General features: G+C 38.6%; 3 protein-coding genes across 4 annotated transcripts in view; all 3 read right to left on the reverse strand.

The window, feature by feature from the left end:
* Positions 1–14,299, reverse strand: part of tex30 (testis expressed 30) — a 153,526-nt gene extending 139,227 nt beyond the window's left edge. Inside the window, exons 1-8 of the mRNA XM_022196831.2 lie at positions 13,951–14,299; positions 13,296–13,532; positions 13,142–13,193; positions 12,566–12,780; positions 11,903–12,047; positions 11,405–11,558; positions 11,077–11,231; positions 10,808–10,896 (exon numbers count right to left, since the gene is read on the reverse strand). Coding sequence (XP_022052523.2) covers positions 11,171–11,231; positions 11,405–11,558; positions 11,903–12,047; positions 12,566–12,780; positions 13,142–13,193; positions 13,296–13,532; positions 13,951–13,968 — 882 coding nt within the window. The 5' untranslated portion in view covers positions 13,969–14,299 and the 3' untranslated portion in view covers positions 10,808–10,896; positions 11,077–11,170. The remainder of the gene's footprint in view (positions 1–10,807; positions 10,897–11,076; positions 11,232–11,404; positions 11,559–11,902; positions 12,048–12,565; positions 12,781–13,141; positions 13,194–13,295; positions 13,533–13,950) is intronic.
* On the reverse strand, positions 6,297–10,866 carry nepro (nucleolus and neural progenitor protein). The gene is made up of 6 exons (XM_051959445.1): positions 10,808–10,866; positions 8,890–9,016; positions 8,710–8,833; positions 7,903–7,961; positions 7,586–7,815; positions 6,297–7,469 (listed from the first exon to the last, which is right to left on the reverse strand). The coding sequence occupies exons 1-6, from the start codon at positions 10,864–10,866 to the stop codon at positions 7,148–7,150; spliced, it is 921 nt and encodes a 306-aa protein (XP_051815405.1). The 3' UTR covers positions 6,297–7,147.
* A 912-nt stretch (positions 14,300–15,211) lies between the features above and the next one.
* Positions 15,212–24,621, reverse strand: poglut2 (protein O-glucosyltransferase 2). Of its 2 annotated transcripts, XM_022196832.2 has the most exons (11): positions 24,497–24,621; positions 24,069–24,356; positions 21,865–22,070; positions 21,446–21,651; positions 18,488–18,565; positions 17,938–18,110; positions 17,040–17,277; positions 16,593–16,802; positions 16,392–16,481; positions 16,106–16,210; positions 15,212–15,378 (listed from the first exon to the last, which is right to left on the reverse strand). In XM_022196832.2, exons 2-11 carry the CDS (start codon positions 24,254–24,256, stop codon positions 15,361–15,363), a joined length of 1,512 nt encoding a protein of 503 aa, XP_022052524.2. In that variant the 5' UTR covers positions 24,257–24,356; positions 24,497–24,621; the 3' UTR covers positions 15,212–15,360. The 2 variants fall into 2 exon arrangements, with proteins under 2 accessions (XP_022052524.2, XP_051814530.1); XM_051958570.1 differs by having other exon boundaries at positions 24,069–24,572.
* Between the last annotated feature and the right edge of the window lie 385 nt (positions 24,622–25,006).

The following is a 25,006-nucleotide window of genomic DNA, read 5'->3' on the forward strand; positions in this document are numbered from 1 at the left end:
CACTGTGCCAAGATTTCATAGTTTTTCATACCTGGAAATTCTCTGTTTCTTTCTTTTTTTGACATCTAAAACTAGGACAATATATATGGAAATATACCTCCCTGTGACATGAAATTTGGTAAGGACACGTGACACACAGTTTTCAGCAGATTCAAATGAGTAATTTTTTTAAATTAATGGCCCTTGAAAATGGAAAAAGCACAACATTTTCAAGTGAGGGTTGTATTTTGGCCCAAGAAAATTTCTGTAAAAATCTAAATATATGGATGTATTAGTATTTCTTATTAAAAATACAGTCTGTGGTAGACTTTTTTTACCAATTTTTGAGGGCTCTGACATCAGTAGAGTTTGATGTGTGACAAGCAGAAGTGTCTGTTTATTGTCATAAGTGCAAAGCTGCAAGGGTTTCCATGTTGTTTTCATGTTGCCATTTAACTACATACGAGGCTTGTTTGGCCTTATACGAATGTTCTAATGTATGTAATTGAAATTAACATTGAACAGTGACACCGATAAAAATCTCATGTTTGCTGAAGCACATAATGAGAGGTGCTATAACAACAAGACAAGTGAAACAGGACATCAGTACTAATACTATTACTGTATGTGAAAAAAACCTCATTCTTTAATAGTTTTACGATTTATTTATTTACAGAATTGATGTTCAAATCAGTTAAATTTGTTTTATCTTCCCCTCCTTGTAGCCGCTGTAGCTGGGATGGTGACTATTGGCACCAACAGAGATCATCAGATGGAGGCCACTCAAATGACGCACTTGCCCCACTTGGATGCTTAACATCACCCTCACATTCTCTTCCTCTTCATCCCTATCAGTGGTGAATCCAGCCACCACTTACCAGGCTGCGTCATTCAAGTGGCTACTGACTTCATTTCTAGGCTATGGCCTCACTCTCCATCTGCCTATTATCATTTCCCACAGACTGTGTATTTGGTTTATTTTAGGCCGCCATTCTAAAATGTTGTGCATTGGAGCAACAAATACTTAAAATGCCTATGTTAAAAAGGGTAGACATAATTTAATAAATGATTACATGCTGCATTTATATTTTTATTCAGCATGCATAGGCTTTTTAATCATTACTTCATTTGCTAATATCTTGAGTGTAAAGACTCCAAACTCTAAACTCTAATGAGACATTTTAGTCACAAGACATCAGAAGAAGACATTCATTTAACCTTTATTAATAAGAAAGATCATTAAGATGCAATGTTCTTTATCACTGGCATCAATTACGAAAGCAAAGAGAGAAGAATACAAAACAACAAAGAGAGATGCCAGAGAAGAGGCATTAAAGTAGGTTAAATAATACTCATTAGAAGTGCCTGTTTAGAGAAGATGATTTGTTAGAAAAAATAATTAAAATTCAAAATAGTACACCCTACCAGTCAAAAGTTTGGGGTCACATAGAAATGTCCTTGCTTTTGAAAGAAAAGCTTTTTTTTTTTTTTTAAATGAAAATAGAATTAAATTAATCAGAAATTCAGTCTAGACTTTGTTAATGTGGTAAATGACTATTCTCACTGGAAACAGCAGATTTTTAATGGAATATCTCCATAGGGGTACAGAGGAACATTTCCAGCAACCATCACTTCTGTGTTCTAATGCTACATTGTGCTAGCTAATGGTGTTGAAAGGCTAATTGATGATTAGAAAACTTATGTGCAATTATGTTAGCACATGGATGAAAGTGTGAGTTTTCATGGAAAACATAAAGTTGCCTGGGTGACCCCAAACTCTCGAACAGTACTATATATTAATAAAAGAAACCCTAACACTTGAAAATAAGTCAATCATTCAACAGATAAATGTTAAATGAAATGCAGTGATGTAAAATGAGGACAAAAGGGGATTAGGGGAATTCAAATCTTTTTTTTTTCTTTTTTGTTTAAAATGTCCAAAAGATCTAAGAGAGCAACTTTATTTGCACAAATGTACGGGGAAGTTTGTTGACGCGTGACATGGTGCAAAGTATACAGTACCTTCAGATGCAATAAACATACTTTTACTGTTTGCATAAAGTTCAGTTGTAATGCTGAGAACAAACAATGTCCTAAATCTGCAACACCCACCGCTCTCCAATAAAACAGGGATGTAACAGGTGAACCTTGATCTTTGGCTTCAGTTTTATTAAGATGGTGTGTATCTTAAAAAAAAAAAAAACTCAAAATGTTAATCAAAGTGCCCTTTCCAATGACAGCCAGTATAATCATCCTTTTACGACAATTGACTGGAAAACTAAGTCGTATTAATATGATTTTTGTGAAGCTTGTGTTCAACAATACAGGTAAAATGCTTTTTTTTTATGATAGTGCTGCACAAGTGCACGCTGCGGCTCTGAATAAGAGAGTATAGGAAATAAATGGATGGATGGAAATGGCACTACTGGGACTTTAGTAGGTCATATTTATGGAGTTGAGTAATACCATGTCATTGTGCTCTCCCAGCAGAGTTTAACACAGGTGCATAGACCATTGGCAGTAAAACATAGAAAAGAATATAAAAGACTGCTCTCAGACTAGTTTTTCTTCACCATATTAACTGCAGGTGGGGAACAGTGCACTAACAACAGTATGCTTTATTGAGTCTCTAACCCAGGGGTCTCAAACTCATTTTGGTCCAGGGGCTGCATACGGCCTAATTTGATCTCAAAGGGGCCGGACCAGTAAACTTATAGCATAATTACCGAGAAGTAACAATAAGTCTAAGTTTTTCCGACGTTTTAGTGCAAAGGAGAGCAAGTATATTAGAAAAATCTTTCTATTTAATGAACTGTCCTTTTAAAAATTATATTAGAAACAACCAGAGATTAAAGTAAGTGCAATTTCAACAACACTATGACTCAGTTTAACATTTATTTGTGTGCATTACAACTGATCACAGTTATTGTACAATAGCACAACATATTTAGTCACAGGTATGTGTAACTTAAAAACATAGTCCTGGAATTAACACAAAAAAATCAAACTTATCAAGATATAGAATTTTTTAAAGTCCGTTTTCAACATATGGAAAGTAATTTTGAACACCTAACTTAACTCTGCACACCTTTAAATCTTAAGTAGCATAGTCAAGTCCTTTGTATGCCCCTGAGAGTAAATACAGGCTTACTATTATACTTATACCACTGAAGAGCACACCTAAATTAGAGTTTACCTCATGAGGACAATTAAAATTGCAAAAACATAATTACACAAGACATGAGATTACTTGTTTCTACACATAATCACAATAATGGACAAATTAAATGCAATAAAACTGGCAGCCTGTCTAAGCAGTAAGCACACAAGCTCTGTTTATATTATCTGCCTACCTTTTGTTTTTTTAATGAGGATTTTTGCCCTGCAGGTTCTCTCTGCTTGTTTTACCTCTTTATTTATTCTCCATATAGGCTTTAAACAATAGAGCTACCAGAGACTGAGCTGTATGAGCGCTTGATGCACCAGGTTAGCTTTAATGGTGTTTTTTTTTTTTTTTTTGTCTCTGTGGTGGTAATGATGTGATTGATTTCACTCCCCTCTGAGTGTAATGTTGACAATCCCAAAGTTCCATGCTGTAAAAAAATAGAGAGACTCGAAACATTTATGTGCTCTGTTCCCTTTTTGCTATCAAGGTGGGAGGAAAATAAACCGAAGTGGACCACAATGGGAGCACAGACCTTCATATTCTGCCTTGTTTTAGGTCATATTATGGCTGCGAGCTATAACTGATGCATTCACCAAATCCCTGGAGAAGCACCAACAAAAATATGTACAGTCTGAGCACTGAACTCAACCATGTGGAACCACGTATTTACAGCTATGTGCTATTAAATACCTCTTGGCTGACAAACAGACATGGTGGTCTCACTGCACTAAGCAGAGAAAGCTACACAATGCTGAAGGCTTGCTGCCCCGGCCAGATAATGATGCAGGCTTTTAAGGTACATGGCTGGAAAGGACACAATCCCGAATGGAGCTATTGCAGGAATTAGCCTCCCAACCCTGCAAATGGGAAGTTCTTTCTATGACTTGGACACAGTAGTTTTAGTGGGTGACAACATTTTACATCCTAATAATTTATAAAGGTAAATCAAGGAGGTTAGTGAATGCAAAAACACTTAACCACTTCTATGCTCTACAGACACATATCCATATTCATTTACATATGTTTACTACTGCCACTTTATTGATTTTATGCACTTTATTTTGATTTATCTCTTAAAAGCAGCAAGGTTCTTGCTTTGCATGAATATTTTTTTCTTTCATCCTGAATTCTAATTTAATAAGCACATTATTATCAGGACACATCTTTTCGTAGATGAATCCACACTTGAGTGCTGTCACTTCTACTACGGCCAGATTTGAAAGATAACAGAAGTGCTGTTCTTCTTCACTTTTTGTTTCACTTCTTGTTCTCAAAAGAGACAAGCTGACCCGTGTGCACAAAAGTTGTGCTGACATTCATATCCTCCTCTGTGCCCATCAAGCCGTACTTCCTATCAAGTGTAATAATCTGGATACTGATAGAATTTGGCACAGCAACTTCCACTACAGCAGAGAGAGAAACTGTTCTGACGTCTTATATGTCTAAGCATGGTGCAGACCTCCAAGGCTTCACTCCTGCTCCTTTTCTTTACCGCACGATTGTAAAGGGGGTGGGGGAGGGGGGAGAAGTTGACCTTGACTAACTAGTTTAGATGAAATCTAGAAAGCAAAGGAATCAGGAATCTGCAGAGTTGTATGCTTAAATAAATCTGGCAGGTTGGCGTGATACTGTAACTCAACCTGGTCAGGATCTGCAAGAGGGAGGAACACTGCAGTGTTTGTGCAGATGGGAGGACTGTGTCTTGTTTGGCAGAGGATGAAAAAATGGTGGGAAGCAAAAATACTGGCTGTAAAGAAAACTGGCCCTCTGGTGCACAGCCTCCTCTTCTGAGCAATCTTGGTTGTCGTGGCCTGCCAGACACCTGCATGGTTCAGTGTAGTGGCACTAGTGCCTCCACAGCTCTTAGCATGCCTGAAGTTGCTAATCGGGAGGACCGGGACAATTCCTCCAAGGCTTCGGGGTCGATGCCGAAGCCTCGAGGCTCCGAAGCGTCGAATCACTGCTTCAGGAAGAGTGACACAAGCTCCGAAGCTCCAAAGCCTCAGTGTCATTTGCCCATCATTACTGACAGGCTACAGGTTCCCTTGGCAACGTATACAGTGAGCGCTCCCGTAACTGCACGGCTTCGTCCGGTAGCATCATTAAACACTGCGATTCATATCTATTCCCTCAGCTGGGAGTAGACCTAAAAGGCCTTGAGCTGCTTCCACACTGTCCACACTAATATATGCCACTGCAGGTGTGTTCCCATCAGCACTCGCAGTCTCTGTGGGCACAAATTCAATTCTGGAGAAGAAGATTAACACTTCTGCTGTGTCACGCTGCATCTGCCAAGGGCCTTGCGATTAGAAGGATGAGGGATTCATTCCCCGTTCCCACAGATCAATCAACAGTCTGGAACTAATCACTGAAAGCATGAATCACCAGCTCCACCAGGTGGAGCCAGAAATACCAGCAGACCAGATGCTCAGTTTAGACAATTTGTGTCACATCATTTTAAAAGCCTCTCAGACACTGAACTTTTAAATGGTTAGCTTTATCCAACACTTCAAAACTGACTCATTTGTAGTATTTTTATGGATAATGACACCAATACTGTTTTGTGAAGTGGTATTGTAAGGGGGCAGAACAAGATGTGCCAAGACCAGCTGTAATGATGTTGTTTTACCTTGTTATCAGCAGAAGAGTGAAAGTCTAAATGTACCTCAAAAAACCCATGGCTTTAGTGTGCAGAATCCATCTATGCTTATTGCATTTTATAAGGATTACAGATGGAAATGAGCTCAAACCTAACTCTGGTGCAATATATCAAATGGCAACATTTATGTTTAATATTGTACATGGTACCTTTTCAAAATAAATTATTATTACTAATAATGACAGTAATTTATTATTAAGCTATCCTACCTCAATGGAAGCATTAAGAAATATTAATTAAATGGCTGTTAAATAAATGGCTATTCTGGTCATCCTCATGGCGAAACAAAAAAAAAGTCCCCTTTAACACAGTTCCATTAGCTTTAGTATACAAATGTAGTTCTATTGAATTTATGTAAAAAGAAAAATCATATATTTTGTAGAAATTCAAATCATTTACAAGCATAATAGCTATTATTTGGTAGTTTTTCAAGAGACAGTTTGAGATCAAAGTCAGCCTTATATATATCTACAGTATTTTACAGAGACAGGATCAGTAATGCGGCTAGGTTTTATTACACAAGTGGCAAAAAAATAAAAATCTTTTAAATTGAAACAAAACACCTCAAACTACATCACCATTCTGTTACATTTCATGACTTTTAAAGTCCCTCTCCAGGGATCGATTAAACCTCAAAAAACTCGTGTATGTTTTTTTCCGCTGAAAACAAACCCTTCTTTATTTGAAACTTTTTAGATGAGTGACGTCGCTGCTTCCTCTATTCAGTCGTACATGTATCTGACCACAAACCGATTCTGGAAAAAAATAAAAAATAGCGACACGGAAAGTGGCAACTTGCAAGTTGACAGGATTGGTTTCTTAAGGTTTGTTATGTGTGAAACTCTGGAAGCCCGAATCCATGTTTTTGATACTGCCATTGGTACACTATAGTTAAAATGTGGAAATGTTCAGCCATGGCATTGACTGCCCATTTTGTTCATGATTCCAGCATATTAAAAACGCCATATGAGCATGTTGACAAGATTTTTTAAAAAACAATCACCTGAAGGGGTAATTTTGTATTATTTTCTGCTGTTTAAGTAACTTACACTGGCCTTTTGTTTATCTCTGATGACTGTGTTGCTTAAATAAGCCAGCATTGTTGTGTTCATGCTTGGTTAAGTCAGAGGTGCAACAGATTTAGGAAGTATTTTGCTTTTCATCATCAGGTATAGTAGATAGGCGTGCAGTTAGCAACAGAGATTTTAGGCTTTATAACATTAAAAAAAAGGAAAATCATCAGTTCACGTTACAAATTCAGTTCCATCATTTTTGTTTTCACAGAGTAGTGCATCATACTGTTCACTGAGATGAGCAGTTCTGGGTAGTTTGTGTTTTGTCTTTCACAAACCTACTGAGGCAAATATATCATCTATGTCATCGTGGCTGTCAGTGGTCGGATGTGTTGCCTCATGTGTAGTCCTGTTTTGCTGGTTATTCTTGGACAGTCCAGACACTGATAAAAGAGTCGTTTTCTGTTGTCCCATCATCCGTTTCTTTTTTACACCAGTTCTGAGTGCACAAGACATGAGTGACATCCGGCGAATTCTCTGGCGAGCATTTCTCCTCATCGCAGAAAGGGAACAAAAGCTCTTCGGCACTGACTTTTTAGGAGACGAGGCCCAGCAAGCTTCCTGTCTGAAGGTCTGCAGCTTCCTCTGGACACTGTGGATGAGGACAGGTTGTGTAATCATTCCCATTTAGTATTGCATCTGTGTCACAGAATGCTTAAGTAAGTAGTTTTGACTGAACAACTTGGTATTCTGTAGTGTTGCTCTTACTTGTAACCTGCTTCCTCGAGGCATTTCATCTTTCGGCACTTTAACTGCAGGAAGGTTAGGAGGCGTTTTTCCTTCTCCATCCTCTGGGATTTGCACCACAGAATCATTTCCTCTAGATGGGCCGCCATGTGTGTGAAAGTTGGAGCTTCTCTCACTTGTTTCTTGAACTTTAGTTTCTTTAACTTCAGTTTCTTTTCAGTCTCGTGTGTGTTCTCTGGGGAAGAATTTCTCTTGGGTACCAAAATTATGCAAATATTAGTTAGTAATTAAATATGCAGAAAAAAAGAAGATAGAATTCATCCATTTTGCTCACATACCTTTGTGAAATTCTTGAAAATCTTAATAAAAGGCTTGAGGTCAGTGTCACAACTAAGATCTGGGGATAAAAAATCATTGATGTAAGTAATCTATGTAGAGACATGGATCACTCTGTGGTAAAGGAGACAGTAAAAAAATGTCAGGATTAGTTACAACACTCCATCTAATGCTTCCTTTAGACATGTGGCAAAGAAGTAAAGATGGATAACTGCGTAAATGTTATCTAACCATTTAGTATATCTTCAGAAGCTAAACCCAGACACTAAAGAGGATTTCTACTAATAGTAACCATAAACAAAGATGACAACAGCTGTGGCTTCAAAATGCTAAGAAGATCTTAGCATTTTGGCTAAGAGGTAAAATTTTAAAATAGGGCAAAAATGTCACTAAAAAGTACACTAAAAAGCTTGCAGTTTTTACTGACTACACTAAAAGCAATCACAGTAAAACAACTAAAATTTTACTAAAACTATAACATAATTTCATGAAAAGGCAGAAACTAAAAATGATTATCAGTTGCCATAGTGTCATTCAATACAGAACTGTACATTTACATGATCATTAGATAAATCTAGTTGGACGTTTTGTAGTTGTATAAAATAAACAATTTTCCTCAACATATCCCTTTACTAAAGGAAAAAAAATGGGTAAAAGTGAGCATTAAAACCTTGAAAAGATGGGAAAATGAGATGGAATATTTGCAGGATGTGCAAACATTTTGCCCATCACACTACTTGTTCTTGTCTGTATTTGACCAGTAAGGAGTAGATGTTAGGGGTTAGTTTAGGACTCTGGAGACTCCGTACCTCTTTCAACAGCAACACCCAGGTCGTCCTTATTCTTCCTCGTCTGTTCCCGGTTACCGACTTTAACTGAAGAGTTCTTTTGCTGCTGCTGCTGCTGCTTTTCTTGTAGTCCTTTGGGTGGGACTCATATGCTGGATGTTTGGTCAGTAAAAATGTGTCAAAGGGAGCCAGAAACTGCACCATATCTGCTGGCAGGGAGAAGTCTGTGAGGAAGGGCATGGGCTGGGCGATGGCTACGTCTTTGAGGAATGCCAGGAGCCGCTGGTACAGAGTGGACAGGCTGACCAGCAGTCCACGGAAAATCACCCTGATAAAGCACAAACACAGGTGGATTTAGATTGTGGAAGACTGTCAACCACTACATTTTGAATGCAGATTTTTCTCAGACCGACCGTGAATGTGTAGAATGAATCGCACACAGTGTTACCGTGTTCAGCATAATTCTGCAAGTGCTTCTATTTTGCTGATTTGACAATGAGGACAATTTCTCACCACAAACGACTCAGCATGCTGGTTATGACCATATTGAGTACAACAAACTCCTCCCACTTCATCTGCTGCTTTGTGAGTCTGGAACAAATATCTGTTAAGGGAAAACTCATGAGGCCACATCAAGAGGTTAAGTCAAAACTTAACACGCACATAAAGAGAGCCATTTTTACTAAAACACACCAGATCCTCAGTTGCTCCCTGTCACATGATTAAGAACTGTGAGCATGATGTTCTGCACAGTTTCAGCTCTGGAAAAGATACATAAAAGCTCGGCTGCATCGATTCAATGCGCAGCTCATCAGCTGGGCAGCTCCAAGGACTTTGAGACAGACCCACTCCAGCCTGGGTTGACTGGGAACATCACACTCACCAGCCTTGATGCTCAGTTTTCTGAAAGCACAGACACACATATCCCATTGGAGGAGGACTGTACAACATTTCAGCACTGACACTGTGATGTGCGCAATAAGCAAATTAATTCAAACACATAATGCAATATTGTTAGCTGTTTGATGCAAAAAGAAAAGTCACAGAGGTCTCATTTTCCATGACTACTCTCTGAGAAAAGTCAGTCTAATAGAACATCATTTAGTCTGTCCCAAGGATTCTTGGATACAGTGTTTTTTTAGGACTAAATTTACAAGACAGAGTTTGTTGATATGCAGACGTCACATTTGTACAGCAAAATAAAAAACACAAGAGAAACACGGAAAAGAAAGATTTGGTTGTAAAAGGAAACACAACACCTGTAGTGTGGAAATATTTCAACTACAGAATGGATGACGCTGACTGAAGACAGCTACTCTGTTGGGAGCATCTTGCAACTGTTGCACGACATGACACAACATGCCTAATTTGTCTGACCATTTAAATCTGCAACCCCTAAGCTCTGCAAAGCCAGATCTGAATGACACCCAATGCAAAAAAAAAATTACAATTTTTATTCAATATCAGTGTTATACATGAGAACATGAAAAAAGTTCCAAATAAATGATTTAATATTTTCAATGCAGTTTCACTTTCCTACAAAATACCCCGATCAGTCTAGAATGATATAATCAGTTAGTTCTTCAAATAATCTAGGGGACAATTCCTGTAATTTTTCCAAATCATAACATCTATTATCTATACACCGTTTAATCCTCATCAGGGTCACTGGGGGACTGGAGCCTATCCCAGCGAACATAGGGTGAAGGCAGGGGACACTCTGGACAGGTCATCAGTCTATCGCAGAGCCACAAAAAGAGACAAACAATGCAACTTGCATACACACCTATGCACAATTTGGAATCACCAATTAACCTCAGCATGTTTTAGGACTGTAGGAGGAAGCTGGAGTACCGGGAGAAAAGCCACGTACGCAAAGGGAGCATCAAAACAAACATATCCCAGAAAAACAAAACATTGTACTGTCATTTTTTAAAAAATATTGTGAAGTCTGACATTACAGTATTTACCCACAATTATGAACATTTGATTGTTTACAATTGTATTTCTATGTTTCTAGACATCCTAATTGCATTTCACTGTTTTGCCCTTCCTCACTGTGACTATCATGTTTTGAACTCAGCAGTACTTTTGGGATGCTAAAATTGAATGGACCTACCTTTGAACCTTATTTGGGCACAGATCAGCCAGGTCCTGCAGGGCAACGTCGAGCTTCATGTTCTTCAGCCTGTTTACACATTGTTCAACCTAAGAGAGACAAAACAACCTGTAACACACAGCTGAGGGAGCCTGTAGTTTTCTGTCATTATAACATTTGTTAACACATAATCAACTCTGAATGACTTTCCTACATCAGTCAAACAAACAAACCCAACTGTTCCACAGCCTGTGTAGTACATAAGTGGAGGTTTTATCCTCAGCCCTCACCTGCTGTAAGGCCTTGAACGTCTTGTTGCCTCTGTAGCTGTTGTTCAGGATGTACAGCAGCTCATACAGAACTCGTACCTCCGTTTGAAGAATTTCACTGCGGATTAGTTGAAGAACCGTCCCGTTTGCCACCAGCAATCCTTGAACACGAAAACCTACAACACAACAGCAACATTACAAGACCAGCAGGTCGCATTCATGACGAAAAAAACTCCTGCACTCCCACGTGGGATACAAGTTAATACATGTTCTCTGCTCAGCTCTAAGCAAGACAGCACGTAACGAAGTGAGATATTTAGCTCATTAGCATCCAGGCAAGGGTTCGTACCTGTAGCAGAAGGAAAATGTATACGGACGCTGGAAACGGCACTTGGAAAGGGAATGTTTACCCTGTTCCACGGTTCTGCTGCCATACTTCGCTGCACCGAAACATGCGGAAGTGAACCAGCCAATCGCGTTCATGTAAATATAAACGTCAGCGTCTGTGTTAAAGAAACAGCGAGCATAGTGTGGGTTAGCGATCATTTTAAAAAACAAAACACAAGGGTTAAACTTAACCCTATTGTCACCTCCAACTAGACAGTTCAAAAAATAAATAAATAGTATTTGTTTTCTCAATTTTTTCTTTTTTTTCAGCGAATTATGATCCAAGATTTGGAGACGTGTCACTCGTTTTGCAATATGTGCAGTAAAAATACCTTCTTATAATGCATACAACACAAAGTCACACACTCACTAACTCTGTAAAACAATAACCTTTATTTAACAAGTACAAAATAAACAAAAAACAAATATGTTGACAACGTATTCTATGCTCTCTGCTCACTGATCCAGGCGATGACTTTTGAGTTCACTTCATCCAGCACAGAGTCCTCAGCTCTTTCTTTCACTGTCAGTCCATGGTTGCCTCCTTGTAGCCAGAAAACTTCCACTTGAGCTTTTATTTCTTTAACCACCTTGTTAAAAAGGACCTAAGCGAAGAGAGAAAGCAAAATCACTGCTGGGGTACACGACATTCAAACAAAAACCATGCACAGGATGGGACAACAGAACAACTGAACCACAGCATATGGAAGACAGAATAGTATTGCCAACATTATACGATACAATAACCGACAAAAGATTTCCAATACACAACAAGACAAGCTATCTGCAAGTTTGAAAAAGAACGGGGAAATTCTCTAAACACATGCAAAAGACGACTGACTGAATTTCAGGATATTATGTAAGCGTAACTGAAATGAAGGAGAAAATTTGTTACTTCTGTGTACAAAGATGCACAAACAACTTTTACAGACAGGAAAAAAATACAGTTGATTCAATAGATGTAACACATACAAAAATATACCTCATTAAAAGATATGCTATGTAGCAACAACTGTATGTATGAGAAATGGATAGTAAGAAAAAAAGGTATGAATTTCACATTTGTAAAAATTTAATAATGCATATGAACTCATAGTCAGTCCAGCATACATTGTTCCCTCACCCTGTCACACATGTTGTCCTCAGTGCCGGACACGAACAGCACACGCATGTGCTCGGGGAGTTTCCTGAGATCTTCACTGCGTTGGCGATGGGTGCTTGTTTGTCCCGGTGGGTGCAAGGGGAAAGAAAGGCAGATGACGCCCTGAACTGGATCCTCGGATTCATTGCTCAACTGTCGAGCCACAGCCACAGCTGCACGACATCCCATCGACCTGCCTGTGTAGGAGACAGTGGTGAAGGAGTCCTACTCAGTGAGTGCCATATTACTGTAGTTTATGTCACAGTATTGCAGATTTTTGGGTGGAAAATCTGATCTCGTTTCTTTCTGTTTTGCCAAACAGAACATAGTTTTTAAAATTATTGTGAAAATCCATGCAATATCACTGATGTGCAATAATTATTGCTACAGTTTTTATTTTTACACTACATTACTTAAATGTTTGCATGATCTTTGCTGCTCTAACAATGCAAATTTCCCCACTGTGGGAGTAATAAAGGGTTATCTTATTAAGGATATATAACTACATAGCAGACAAAAAAAAATGTTTTTGACTGTAAGCTTGCCATTGTTGCTTACCTCCAAAAAACATGTGTTTGATTGTAAACTTCTGGAGTGACTTCAAGTAGTCCTGAGTGAGAAAACACAATTAAGGGAGCCCATTTTATAGAAGCATAAAATGATTTTTGTACCTCTGAAATGGTGACTGGTCTTTCTTTAAATGAGAACTTACCCACACAGCACAGTAAGCCTTGACTCTGTAACTCAAGTTTAAACCTTTGCAGGTAAAACGGAGGCAGATGAAGCCATTAGATGCCAGACTGTGAGCCAGAGAGAGCAGATGTTTGAAGTTCATATCTCCTCCAGCTCCATGTGTGAGGATGACGGCTGTGTGGACATCTGTCACTGAGGCAGGGACACACAAGGCGGCATCCAGAGACTTTGTCCCAAACGGCACCTCTAGTCGCTCCTAAAAGTCAGTGAGGAGTTTATCTAGACTTTGTCCTTTTCAGTTTGACACTTCACACAATGCAGGGTGTAAATATGTGCGAGAACTGAGCAGAAATGAGACCTGTCGTGAGTTTCTTTGGATTTTAAAACGACAGGACTTTCAGTAAAAGTTGAATGACCTCTTTCTCTAATATGCAACATTACACCTTCTGTTACTGAAATTCATGAAGTGTGAGGTAAATTGTGGCTTACTGTAATCCAAGCTAGCTAGCTGTGACTTCAGGTGATGTGTGAAAGTCTGTATTCCCAATTTGAATTCTCAACTTTACCCCAAACTTGATACAACACTGTTAAGTCTAAGTATAGTTTAATCTAAATCTACATTTCGTTAACTTTTTTTCAGATATGGTCATACACCGTTAATTTGAAATATTTACCTCGTCAAATTTGTCCATTTCGACTCTGAGAAGCACTTATTTGCGCATGCGCGACACCTAGCGGTCGGGTGTTGTTATTGCAGCGTTGTTGCCAGTGCCACGGATATCAAAATTACTACCGCCCCCTAGTGTGTTGGAGGATCTATCAACACCCTCTACTTCTTAACCCTCCTGTTATCCTCATTTACGGTAACACAAAAATATTTTCTTGGCTAAAACAAAATCCAAAAATTCAGCAAAAAATTCCCCAAATTTCTGAAAATTTACAAAACTTTCAGGAATAACATTCCAACAATTCCTTAAAAGTTTTATTTAAAAAAACAAATTTGGCAAGAAAATTCTTGTAAATATTTTCAAAAAATGAGTAAAAATCATCCCAAAAAATCCTAAAAATATCCAAAGTGCTTACATATATATCAGTTAAACTTTTAATATTTTCTTTAAGAACATTCATGTAAAAATCAACCAAAATCCAGTGAAATCAGCAGGATTTTGGTTGGTTTTTTGTAAATGTTCTTAAGAAACATTTTAACATTTCCTTTTTCCACCAAAAAAGGTTCAAAGATTTCCCAAAAATGTTGACAAGAAGTTTTGACTGTGATTATTTTTCTTCCACATTTTCAAACTTTAAAGTGGGTCAATTTTGACCCACAGGACAACACAAGGGTTAAATATACAGTCTGTCTCTGTAGTAATACTTCTGCTGTTTTGGTCTGTAATTGCTTGTTGCGTGGTTTTGAGGTGGAACTAATTGAACTGATTAAGTTTTGATGAGATATGTTTGAGTGATGCACACTAGGAGGAAACAAATAAGCCTGTAGTTTCAAATTTTCAGTTATACGTACTTTATCGACTGTTGAAATGTTCTTTTGTACCTGCGAGAAGTTTCATGTGTGAAGAGCCTGTGGAAAGTTAGCCCCTTTGGTAACTACAAGCCAGCAAGGTGTGTGACTGGAATGTTTTATTTGTTGTTGCTTCTGTAGTGCTGCCACAGGGTTGATGTAATTCCACTTGTGGTTTTTCCTCAGTCTTTAGGGTTATGGACATCAATGGAATAAACAACAACCACAGACTTCATACCTTGCATTTAGCTGGATCCTTGCAGCAAGCAGGGTTTTGTTAGTTGCTCAAGGACTCCTTAGATACTCTGTTATCTCAAAGCGTGCAAACATTACAAAACAATGTAGATGTAATTTCAGGTTTTGCACGAGTAAATACTCTGAGCACCACGAGCAATACAACAGTAGAAAAAAAAACTCAATACAGAAAAAGGAGAGAACATTTATTTATAAAATGAGAATGTGATATTCATATCAAGAACTATACAGATAGTTCACATTTGGTAAAAATATTTTCGGTGATATATGAAATATGAAGAATTGCTCTGTAGCCGGCTGTGAAACAGGTCAATCAAAGTTCATCTTTCACCTGAGAAAAAAATAAGAAAATACTGAAATTAGAAAGTGCGGTGGCACTGGACATACGCAGCTTTCAAATAAAATACTGGCTGGGTTTAAGCAGGAAGAAATACATGGCACCAAGAATTAATTTGTAACAAATGTATCATCTGATCTAATCTAATATAAAAGAGCATACATTGTACACAGTGTGATAGTCTAAACTTTCAGTCACTGAAATGGGTTTCCAGATTTGCACTTTAAGTAGGTGCAGTGGCATATGACAGACACCAGAGGGAGCCACACACTGCATTGTAAACCCAGTTGCCAGGTATCTTTAGTATTTTTTCTTTACTATCACCAGTCAGAAGCATAAGCCAGAAAAGTGTAGCTGCTACTGTTAGAAGTTACTGTTGTCTGTTCAGTTTACTACCAATTTACTTATTAATGTGCATCTAGTTATGCATTTAGTTATTCCTTTACCTTCACTTCTTCCTTCTCAGTTATGCAGGTCTTACCTATCAAAGACATGGAGGTCCACTAAACTACCGAAAGACTACTTCAAGATTTCTAACATCCCATTCCCATTTAGCTACTACAGTTTCAGGGTACTGATGTTGCTCACACTAGCACACCACTATGGTATAAAGGGGAAAAAATTGGAAAACTCACACATGTTGCAATTTTTCACATAGCTATTATGCCAGAACAAGCACAAGTGCAATTTGATAGAAAGTAAACTTATAGACGTCCCTTACCATCGTCCTGTGGCAGTGACATGGAAACAGGTCATCAGCTGGCTGCTCTACGAGCTCCATGCCCTTACGAACCTTAGGCTCTGTGACCTGGAGTTTGGCGTACTCCTACAAAAAGAACAGCAACCTTACAGAGATACGCATGACAGCAGAATCCAGAATAACATAAATAATGACAAACAGTGTCAATGTAATATACTCTGAACTCTGTACGATCGTATGACAAGTAAGCTGGGTAGTACTTTGTTAATATATAGTCTATATTATGTTTTAACTCTAGAAATGTTACCTTGAAAAGCTGGTAGTAGTAGCAAAATATACTGTCTCCCATAAGATTACTGCGGGCAAACTGCTGACCTGCAAGAGCAATTTTCTTCGCCTGCAACATACCAACAATCAAGAGAACACTTTATTCCAATTTGCCAAAAGTTACAAGATACTTATAGTTATTCTTAATGGCACTAATATGAGTTCAGTGACCCCTCATCACCTCTTCATCGTGGTCCCGAGCCCACTGGATCTTTTCCAGCAGGTCTCCCAGGTCTGCCTTGATAGGGATGTAGTGCTCCCATGGTCGAAGCTCATTATAGAAATGCTCATAGTAGCCAGAATCCTGCTTTAAGACCACACTGTCTCCTGCCAACAGGTAAGGCAGTCGATATGCTGCTACAGTGCCGTCAATGTTTATTTGGTATTTGTACTGGTGGTGGACAAAAGACGGAAGCAAGAACAATGAATTATTAACCCATTTTTTAACTGTCATCACTTTTTGACACTTTGAGAGTGTTTTCTGGAAAAGCCTGCCTATAACTGCAAAACAATACGCTAACAGCTCCACTGAGTGCTAATTCTTGCTGCTGTACTTGCATTTTTAAGGAATTTTCTATAATTGCAGACTTTTTCAAGAGACTATGCAGCCACCTTGCAGCCCTCTCACCTTGAAAAAGTCGAAAAACGAGACGTGTTTGACCAGCGGTCCATAGAGGCTCTCATCGTGTTTGAAGAAGAAGAAGTTGGTAAAAGCAGCATCTATAAAGTCGGGATGAGCCCTGGAAAGCTTGACCAGCTCCAGACGCTCCTGACGACTGTCCCGCCCCCTCCAGAAGGCTGTCACATTCTTCTCTGGCCATGGCGGCCCAGTGTTGGCCTGAACTGACATCATGTCCAGGCTTACTCTGCTCATTGGATGGACACAGTGGTGAATGCCAAAACTTCTGCAGCTCCCAGAACTTTCAATTTCATCGTCTGTAAAAGTTCTGAACTTACTAAAGTCGGTAATGATAAAGTTTTGCTGTTATGAGAAGCTGTTGCTGGCTTAATATAGGTCCAAAATTAAATACTAGCTGTCAAAAACCGTCTTCCTGTCACACACAAATTAGCCATGTCCCACTTAAAAATGTATCATTTTCTACAGAGAGGTGAGATGTGGAAATAATGAGCATAATGACGCAGGTTTATTTCTTTTTCATTATTCATTCAGCAGTATGACAGGCTGTATGCACAGACCTGTATGTCTCCTCTGTTATCTGCTGAGGAAAGCAGGGCACAATTTGGGATGTCATTATGACAGTAATGTAAATGTGAATGGGTGGGAGCCTGTGATTATCTATTACTCATAGGAGTTTGGAGGAGGATTTCTTCAAGGGTGTCTCAGTGATGGGTTTGTTTTCACTGAAAGTTTTCTCTGCATAATTGACCTGTTAAATAAACTACAGTAACACATTGCAGACTTTCACTAATTAAGGTGAATTATATTGCTGACTCCTCATTACTACGTGGTATGTGTAGCATAAGCAAAAGCTGCTGAACATTTTGTGTTATGGATGAACCTTTACCTTCCCATTGTCTCTAGCACTGACTCAGTCAGGTCATAAGTGGGCATGATGATATCTCTGGTATTGTTAGAGCCACACCAGGAAAAGATGGGATGGATCTTCTCCGTAGGTTTCCTCTTCTCCAAAGGCCAGTCACCCAAATTAACAAAAAACTCAAAATCAGGGAGCCTCACCTGGACACACAACACACCCACATGCAAAAGATCAGAGGTTAAGCTCTTCTTTGACAATTAAAAAAATGGAGCACTATTAATTAGAAATATTATTTGAAAGAAAATAGTGCATATTAATATAGGAGATCCTGGTGCAGACCACTGTTTGCAAATTGATATTCCATATTTATTGCATATATTTAGAAAATTATCATAGACTTTTAAATACCACATCTTCTTTATATAAAAGAATAACAGCTATGATATAGAGGTGACAAATCACTGGACATTTTGCCATCTGTGGTTATCTAAAACCAAGTGATTAATAAAACATATTATTGCATTGTTAAAAATTAAGGATGTTTCCATAATACACATGATGTATAAGAACAGCTTACCTTCCTGGTCAGTGAAAGCAGGATGGCATCCATAAAAATTCTAAAACCGACATGTTCTCCAAATGTTTTAACATAGATCTAAAGAGAAGAAAAAGTATTTAAAAACACAAAAATTGAATTACTTTACAGCTACATATAACCACAGCTTCATTGCAGCATACTGGTAGACAGAAGGGTTACCATAACAACCAATAGATTACACCACTGCACTAGGAGCCAATATTAAAGCTAATATTTCCATCATTTTAACAGCACATTGGGATTTTTTTCTCTCCTTTTGAATGCCTTAATAATAATAATGTCATTATAAAACATTACCAAAGAATTCATTTTCTAAAAAAAAAGGCCATGTGTCTAAACTTGAAACTACTAAATCCATTTCATTTCTTTGTAAACTACACAGACTATAGACAACTTCTTGGAAGAAGCACAATGTAAAACAGCAGCTGAAAGAAAAAAAAAAAAAAAAAAAAACGATCAAAATTTATGGAAGTGCCTTTTATACTGGACCTGATTTAAATGAAATGTAATGTGCAGAGCCCTCCAAAAGTATGCAAACACTAGAGTTCAGGTGGACATTTTTATTATTAAATGAAGGTGTTTGGATTTGAAATCAAAACATGAGTGTCAAATAAATTCAGCAATTATCGTATTTTGCTTAATTGTTTCACTGAAATGGCTTTCTACCACTTTCAGGTGTGCAGATGTAGGTTAAGGACTGACTGAAAGGTAAAACTCATTGCTCAGGTGTTTCCTTTTGTTCACACTTTAAGGGACAGTGGGTGTGCAGCCGTCACTTCAGTCAAATGTTTAGTCTGCTGAGATTGTAGTAAAAAGCATAGACGTCCTTCATAAAAACAGCTTATCTGGAAGTAAGAGAAACCATTACATTCCCAAAAGCCTGAAATAATATATCAAATATGGTTCAGAAAGTTCTGAAGAAAAAGAAGCAGCTGGTGGAAAGGACTATGGCAAGCAAATCTGACATCTAACAGCCAGTCTGACTATCTGGAATTAAACTACAGAGATCAACAAAACTGTGTTAATTACACTTTGACAAGTCAAAATTGATCTATAACATATTTCTGACTGTAATTATCATCATGCAATTATCTGTAATTCAATTTTGGCTGATCAAAATAATAGTTGCAGTTATCTCAAACATCAGGACTAGTCCAAACTGTTGTAAATGACTGTCTAAGTGAGCCGTTGATAGTGTTAGCAGAAGTAACAGAGACTGCTGAGGTGGATAGGATCATTACAAAATGCTGTGAAATAGGAAGAGCTCATCAGCAAGGAGTTCGTGGAGAATCAGAGCTTAATTCATTGGAGACTTGTGGTCAAAATTATGTAGAGCTTTGGCCTCAGGCTGCTCTGACTTTGCAGAAACAGTCGTATGAGGGTGTGGTGACAGTATCATAATGTGCCTCCCTCTTGCTGGAGCTTTGACACCATTAGAGATATCTGAAACTTCATTTTGCCTAGTCAACACTCTGTTTCTACACATCTGTAATTACATTCTGAAGAAGCGAAATTCCCACAGAATTCCAGAATTCTTCATAATGACATCATCATTCTGACTAATTTCAGCTATCCAGAAAAGGCAATGTAGACATCTTGAATTGAGGTTAATTAAAGATATCTGAAACTGGAATTAAGACTATTCTGAATTAAAATGTACATATCTGAAATTGAAATTAATACAGGCCATAATTAAGCTGCAAATATTAGCAATGAGAATGGTGCATACCTGCAACTAAATAGTAGACATCTCTTATTAGAAATTCAGTACACGTGGACAGTAAAAGTGACATCATTTGTCCTAAAAGGAATGACATCGTGGATTTCCGAAATGCTTTCTTTAATTAGATAAAACTGAATCGTGGAAATGCGGAATACATATCCAGTCTGGCCATGAAATGTTAAAATCACCTGACATAAAAGACAAGTAACTCACAAAAACAGAATGACACATGACTGAAAAATCCTTTAAGCTGTAAAGAACCTCAATACAGCAGTCAGTGACATCAATTCCAGTCTAGAGAGTGACAATGTGAAAGTGAAAAAAAGACAAGACAGCAAGGGCGTGGAACGAAGTTTCACAAACGGATTAGACCAAAATGAACTTTAACTAAAGGGTTAAAAGTCAAACATGTGGAGGAACTGGCCACGATCCAAACCATTCCATCTCACCGCTAAAACATGCCAGAAAATATAACCTTGTGTCTCAGTGTCATGTTTTGGTCTCAAATTGTAATCCTGAAACTACAAAAATGGCAAATTTCACACTACTGTGGAACATACTTTTGGAGGACACTGAGTAAATTCCAATGGACTTTGAATCCATGACATGTGATAAATTCCGGGATGCTTCCAGGTAATGCTAGCACTGTGTGAACAGGCCTTTAGATCCATCACTGTTACCGTGACCTGGATTGACTTCTAAAGTGGTATTTTGAGAGGACTGTACCCATGACACCTCGCTGATGCACTGCTCTCATAGGTGTGTCACATAGCTCCAGGCTCTCCTGACTGACTCTACTTTACTACATGGCCCTAATTACTATTCAGCATAAGGAAACACTGGCCTTTGTTGCCATATTGCCCTTTGGCTATAATTGCATTTTAAAGAGAAGCCTTGGATTATGTGTTAAATTACTTACATAATAAACAACAGTCACTACTTGGGGAAACAGCTAAAGTTTGACTTCTTTATGGCTGTTTTAACTACAGCTAAACAAATGCATCTGTTTGCTGTTACATCGGACTGATCCTGGCTATTTGATAGAAACAGAACGTCAACACACGCTTCCACCACAAACTGAACCTAAACTCTAACCATCACTTGCTCTTTGGGTTGTGAGCTGTCATTTTATAGGTATGAATGTATATTTATTTAACTCTGAATACTGTGATTTGATTATTTTCTTTTGTCGCGAGGTCCTGACTGTGAAGTACCTTGTTGTCTTTGATTGTGTAGTGGCAGAGGCTTTGCCGCTGTCCAAATCGCTGTGGGATCTCCTGCGCATTGCGATCCGGGTCGACACTAGTGAAAAGAGACAGATCTCTGTCTATCTGAGGGAAGGACTGAGGACAGTGCATGTGGGCCTCCCATACAGAGCCACTGGGCTGAGGACAGTGACATCCCTCATGACAGACTGGACCTGCAGAGGAAAACACCCTCATTAAGACATTTCTCTTCCACCTACATTAAACATCATTATCAGTCATTAAATCGAGAAAATACAGGATAAGTTGTGAGTAAGTTAACAACACTCTATTTATTCTAATATTTATTAACAGGACATACAGTTAAAAACATTTTCAGTGCTCTCATACCAAAGCACATTATGAGGGCAGCTTCAAGCGTGCTCTACCTTTGAGAATAAATGGTGACTTGGCAACATGTTTGCTCTTGAGCAAAATGTGGATGTGAAGGTCCGTATAGGTGGCATACATTCTGTAGCGAACCAGGAACGAGCCATCCTTACGATCCAGGACCTGGATCCAAATCCTGGTGAACTGCTCCACCGGAGACACGATCTTCACTTCGAAGGTCTTCTCACCAGGTGATGTCGTCAAACTGTGAAGGGGAGAATCCTGAGAATGTGCTGCTGTTGATAGTGAAATCATACAGTACCATTTGAAATCACAAACATGAGATTCACAACAATGCTCCCCATCTACAAGATATTTGTCGGTGACTTACAAAAAAAAAGAGTTTCCTCAACCGAACAGTATATAGGTAGATGTTTTTGTGTTCTTCATTTATGCACCAGTATTGAGCTGACAATGATCCAAAAGCATATACAAGTGTTAGTTAATGGGCAATTACTGTATCTTATGAAAAAGTCACCTACTGCATATGGTTTATCAAACACAAACACACAGTTAGTGTTGCACTAATACCTTTAGTTAACTTCTAAACATGTTCATATACTTTGCTACTTAAGAACACTGCACTGCTTCAATAGAGAAGTTCCTGGTTTCTTTACTGTATGTTTAGGAACACCATCATACTGGTTAGATTTTATTGTCCCCATGGGGAAATTCTTTTCCACAGCACCATTCTGCTTGGTTTACATTGACAGCACAGTACAAGAAAAAAAACCACACATTCCACAAAAACACTGTTCAACACATAAATGTCATTTTACTGTGGCCAGATCACCTTGGCTCGTCGTGCTCATCTGCATCCCAGTGTTCAGTATCTATGTCCCAAGAGGAGGGGGGTGGGGTACGTGTTCAGCAGGTGTGTTATGTGTACTAGGATGGTTGCAATTTGTGTAATGGCCCTGTTGTTTAATTCTGTGAGGTTCGGTGCGGGAAGACTGACTATTTTGGAGGCTGTGGTGGTAATAAATTTAGGTTTGTTTTTAAGTGTGAGCATGTTATAGAAGCAGGTGGAGCAGTACAGGAGGATAGACTGGATGATGCTACAATACAGCAACAGAAGAAGATGGGAGGCAACATACAGTCCTTTTAGTTGCCCCTTCTGGTTGCATGTAACACTACGTACGGGGCACAAACTTTCATGTCTGCTCTCTCACTATTGACTAGTTTAGGAGTTCAACTTTCAGACTACACCCCAAGTGGTTGAAGGATTTAATAGGTCTGTCTTTACGGCAAAGTCAAACAGTCTTCTGACACCAACAGATATAATGGCAACATCCTGCGTTTTTGTATTCATCCACTGCTGTACAACTGTGATGTCTCAGAAACAACAACACTGTGTTGAACAATCAAAACAAACACTGATAACTAAATGGAGACTAAATTAAACCTATGAGGCCATGCATATTTGCTAAAAGGATCTTTTTTGCTCATTGTCACATTCAAAAGCTTCAAACCACTCTTCTGGTTAAAATAAAATAAAATAAAAAACATGAAAGTATTTTCACTTCTATTAAAAAAGAAGCTCAGAGGTTTAAAAACAACTAGATTATAACCAATCTAGTTGCTTTTACCAGGTGATATAGCTTTCTACTTGATTGGAGCCCCTTACAATGTGACTGAAATTTTATTATGTATCAAATGTACTTGATTTTATTCTGTGGGTTAGATTTTCAACAATATAGCTCACAGAATATTTGCAAAAGACATTATTTCTGTATTTTACACACAGTCTGTAAGTTAAGTTAATTACAGTCTAGTTATAAATAAAGATACTCGACATGGCAAACAAATACAGCGTGAACATCAGGACAGAAATATTACTAAAATTCGACCTGTCCAGGGTGTCCCCTGCCTTCGCTGAGTCAGCTGGGATAGACTCCAGCCCCCCCGCGACCTTAGTGAGGATAAAGCGGTGTACAGAGAATGGATGGATGGACGGCATTGCCTAAAATTGCAAGGAACATTTCAAGATACACCTTTGTTGCTGGCCTGGCACAGATGTGAAGTTGTGTGTTTTTGGATGGTATGACAGTTTGACTGGGCTTTAATGGGAAGCAATCAGTTGGTGGACAAGAACTTTCGCACCACAAGACCTGAAAGGAGCATGGCTTGCTTATAAAGGGTGAAAGGCTGGAGAAAATGGAAAAAAAGAAGCGCCACGGCAGGCCAGGTCGAGGGTACTTACTTTTTCCCTGAACTGTCCACCGCTTGGATGTAGAAAAACCGGGCAGGGAGGACCATGTTCGCTTCCAGTCCTGGTCCCCACACCAAAGTTTTGGAGGCACTGAGCACCGACTCAGCCGCCGGGACTTCATGTGTGAATACATTCAGGAAGAAGAGCAGCAGAAACCACGAAACAAGTCGCAGAGACATAACGGCAGCTACCCGGCGTCGACACGTTACTGCCACTCCTCACTGGAAGCTTCCCATCCCGTTTGCACGCCGTCCAAAACACACGAAGATGAACTGAAGTCTGTGAGTAACGTTTTAACGTAATTTAGCTCCGTTTCCATTTAGAATTACACAAGTCAGCGGTGACATTGTCAGTATTGTGTATATATGTAACATGAGCGCATGGTTTGGTTATTTGAATGTGTATTCAGTGGTACCGACCTCTTTATTAGCTGTTCCCACATTCTTGTACAGACAGTCCAGTAAATACTCTGTTAAATGAACTAGGAGGAGGAGGCGGGATCAGGACATGATGTAGATATCCGATTGGCTGTCGCCCCACTGACTCTGGCGACGATTGGCCAGAAGGCCCAGCGATATGAGAAGGCCAACCTGAATGAAAATGTGATTGGACAGAAACACGGAAGTTAAAAACTGAGGTACATGCTGGTTGTGCAGCAGAGTGAATATGATGTGATTGTGAATGTGGTTCAATTTTCTACGTTTAATCAAAAGCGGATTTCTGTTCCTTTTATATGACAAATAATTAGAGGCAGATTTGCTAATAAAAATATTGCACATGATTACACTGTGAAGTAATAATCAGTGTGTAGTGACAGTGAGATATTCATTTAGTTTAAAGTTTGCTTAAGTTAAAATCAGAAATTGGAAAAAAACAAACAAAAAACGAGTGGTTATTTGATTTTCGTTTTAAAATACAAAAATTAAAAT

This window comes from Acanthochromis polyacanthus, chromosome 14 (genome assembly GCF_021347895.1).
Source record: "Acanthochromis polyacanthus isolate Apoly-LR-REF ecotype Palm Island chromosome 14, KAUST_Apoly_ChrSc, whole genome shotgun sequence".
NCBI classification, from domain to species: domain Eukaryota; kingdom Metazoa; phylum Chordata; class Actinopteri; family Pomacentridae; genus Acanthochromis; species Acanthochromis polyacanthus.

Excerpts from the sequence above, each read along its gene's own strand:
- nepro (XM_051959445.1), bottom strand. The coding sequence starts at position 10,866 with ATGAAGCTCGACGTTGCCCTGCAGGACCTGGCTGATCTGTGCCCAAAT. Across the intron at positions 7,816-7,902 it reads TTTTCAAGAATTTCACAAAG|AGAAATTCTTCCCCAGAGAA; the intron begins GTATGTGAGCAA and ends TTGGTACCCAAG. Across the intron at positions 7,470-7,585 it reads CTCGAGGAAGCAGGTTACAA|TGTCCAGAGGAAGCTGCAGA; the intron begins GTAAGAGCAACA and ends CCTCATCCACAG.
- poglut2 (XM_022196832.2), bottom strand. The coding sequence starts at position 24,256 with ATGTCTCTGCGACTTGTTTCGTGGTTTCTGCTGCTCTTCTTCCTGAAT. Across the intron at positions 21,652-21,864 it reads GTCACCATTTATTCTCAAAG|GTCCAGTCTGTCATGAGGGA; the intron begins GTAGAGCACGCT and ends TTTCCTCTGCAG. Across the intron at positions 17,278-17,937 it reads GTGCTAGAGACAATGGGAAG|AGTAAGCCTGGACATGATGT; the intron begins GTAAAGGTTCAT and ends TCCAATGAGCAG.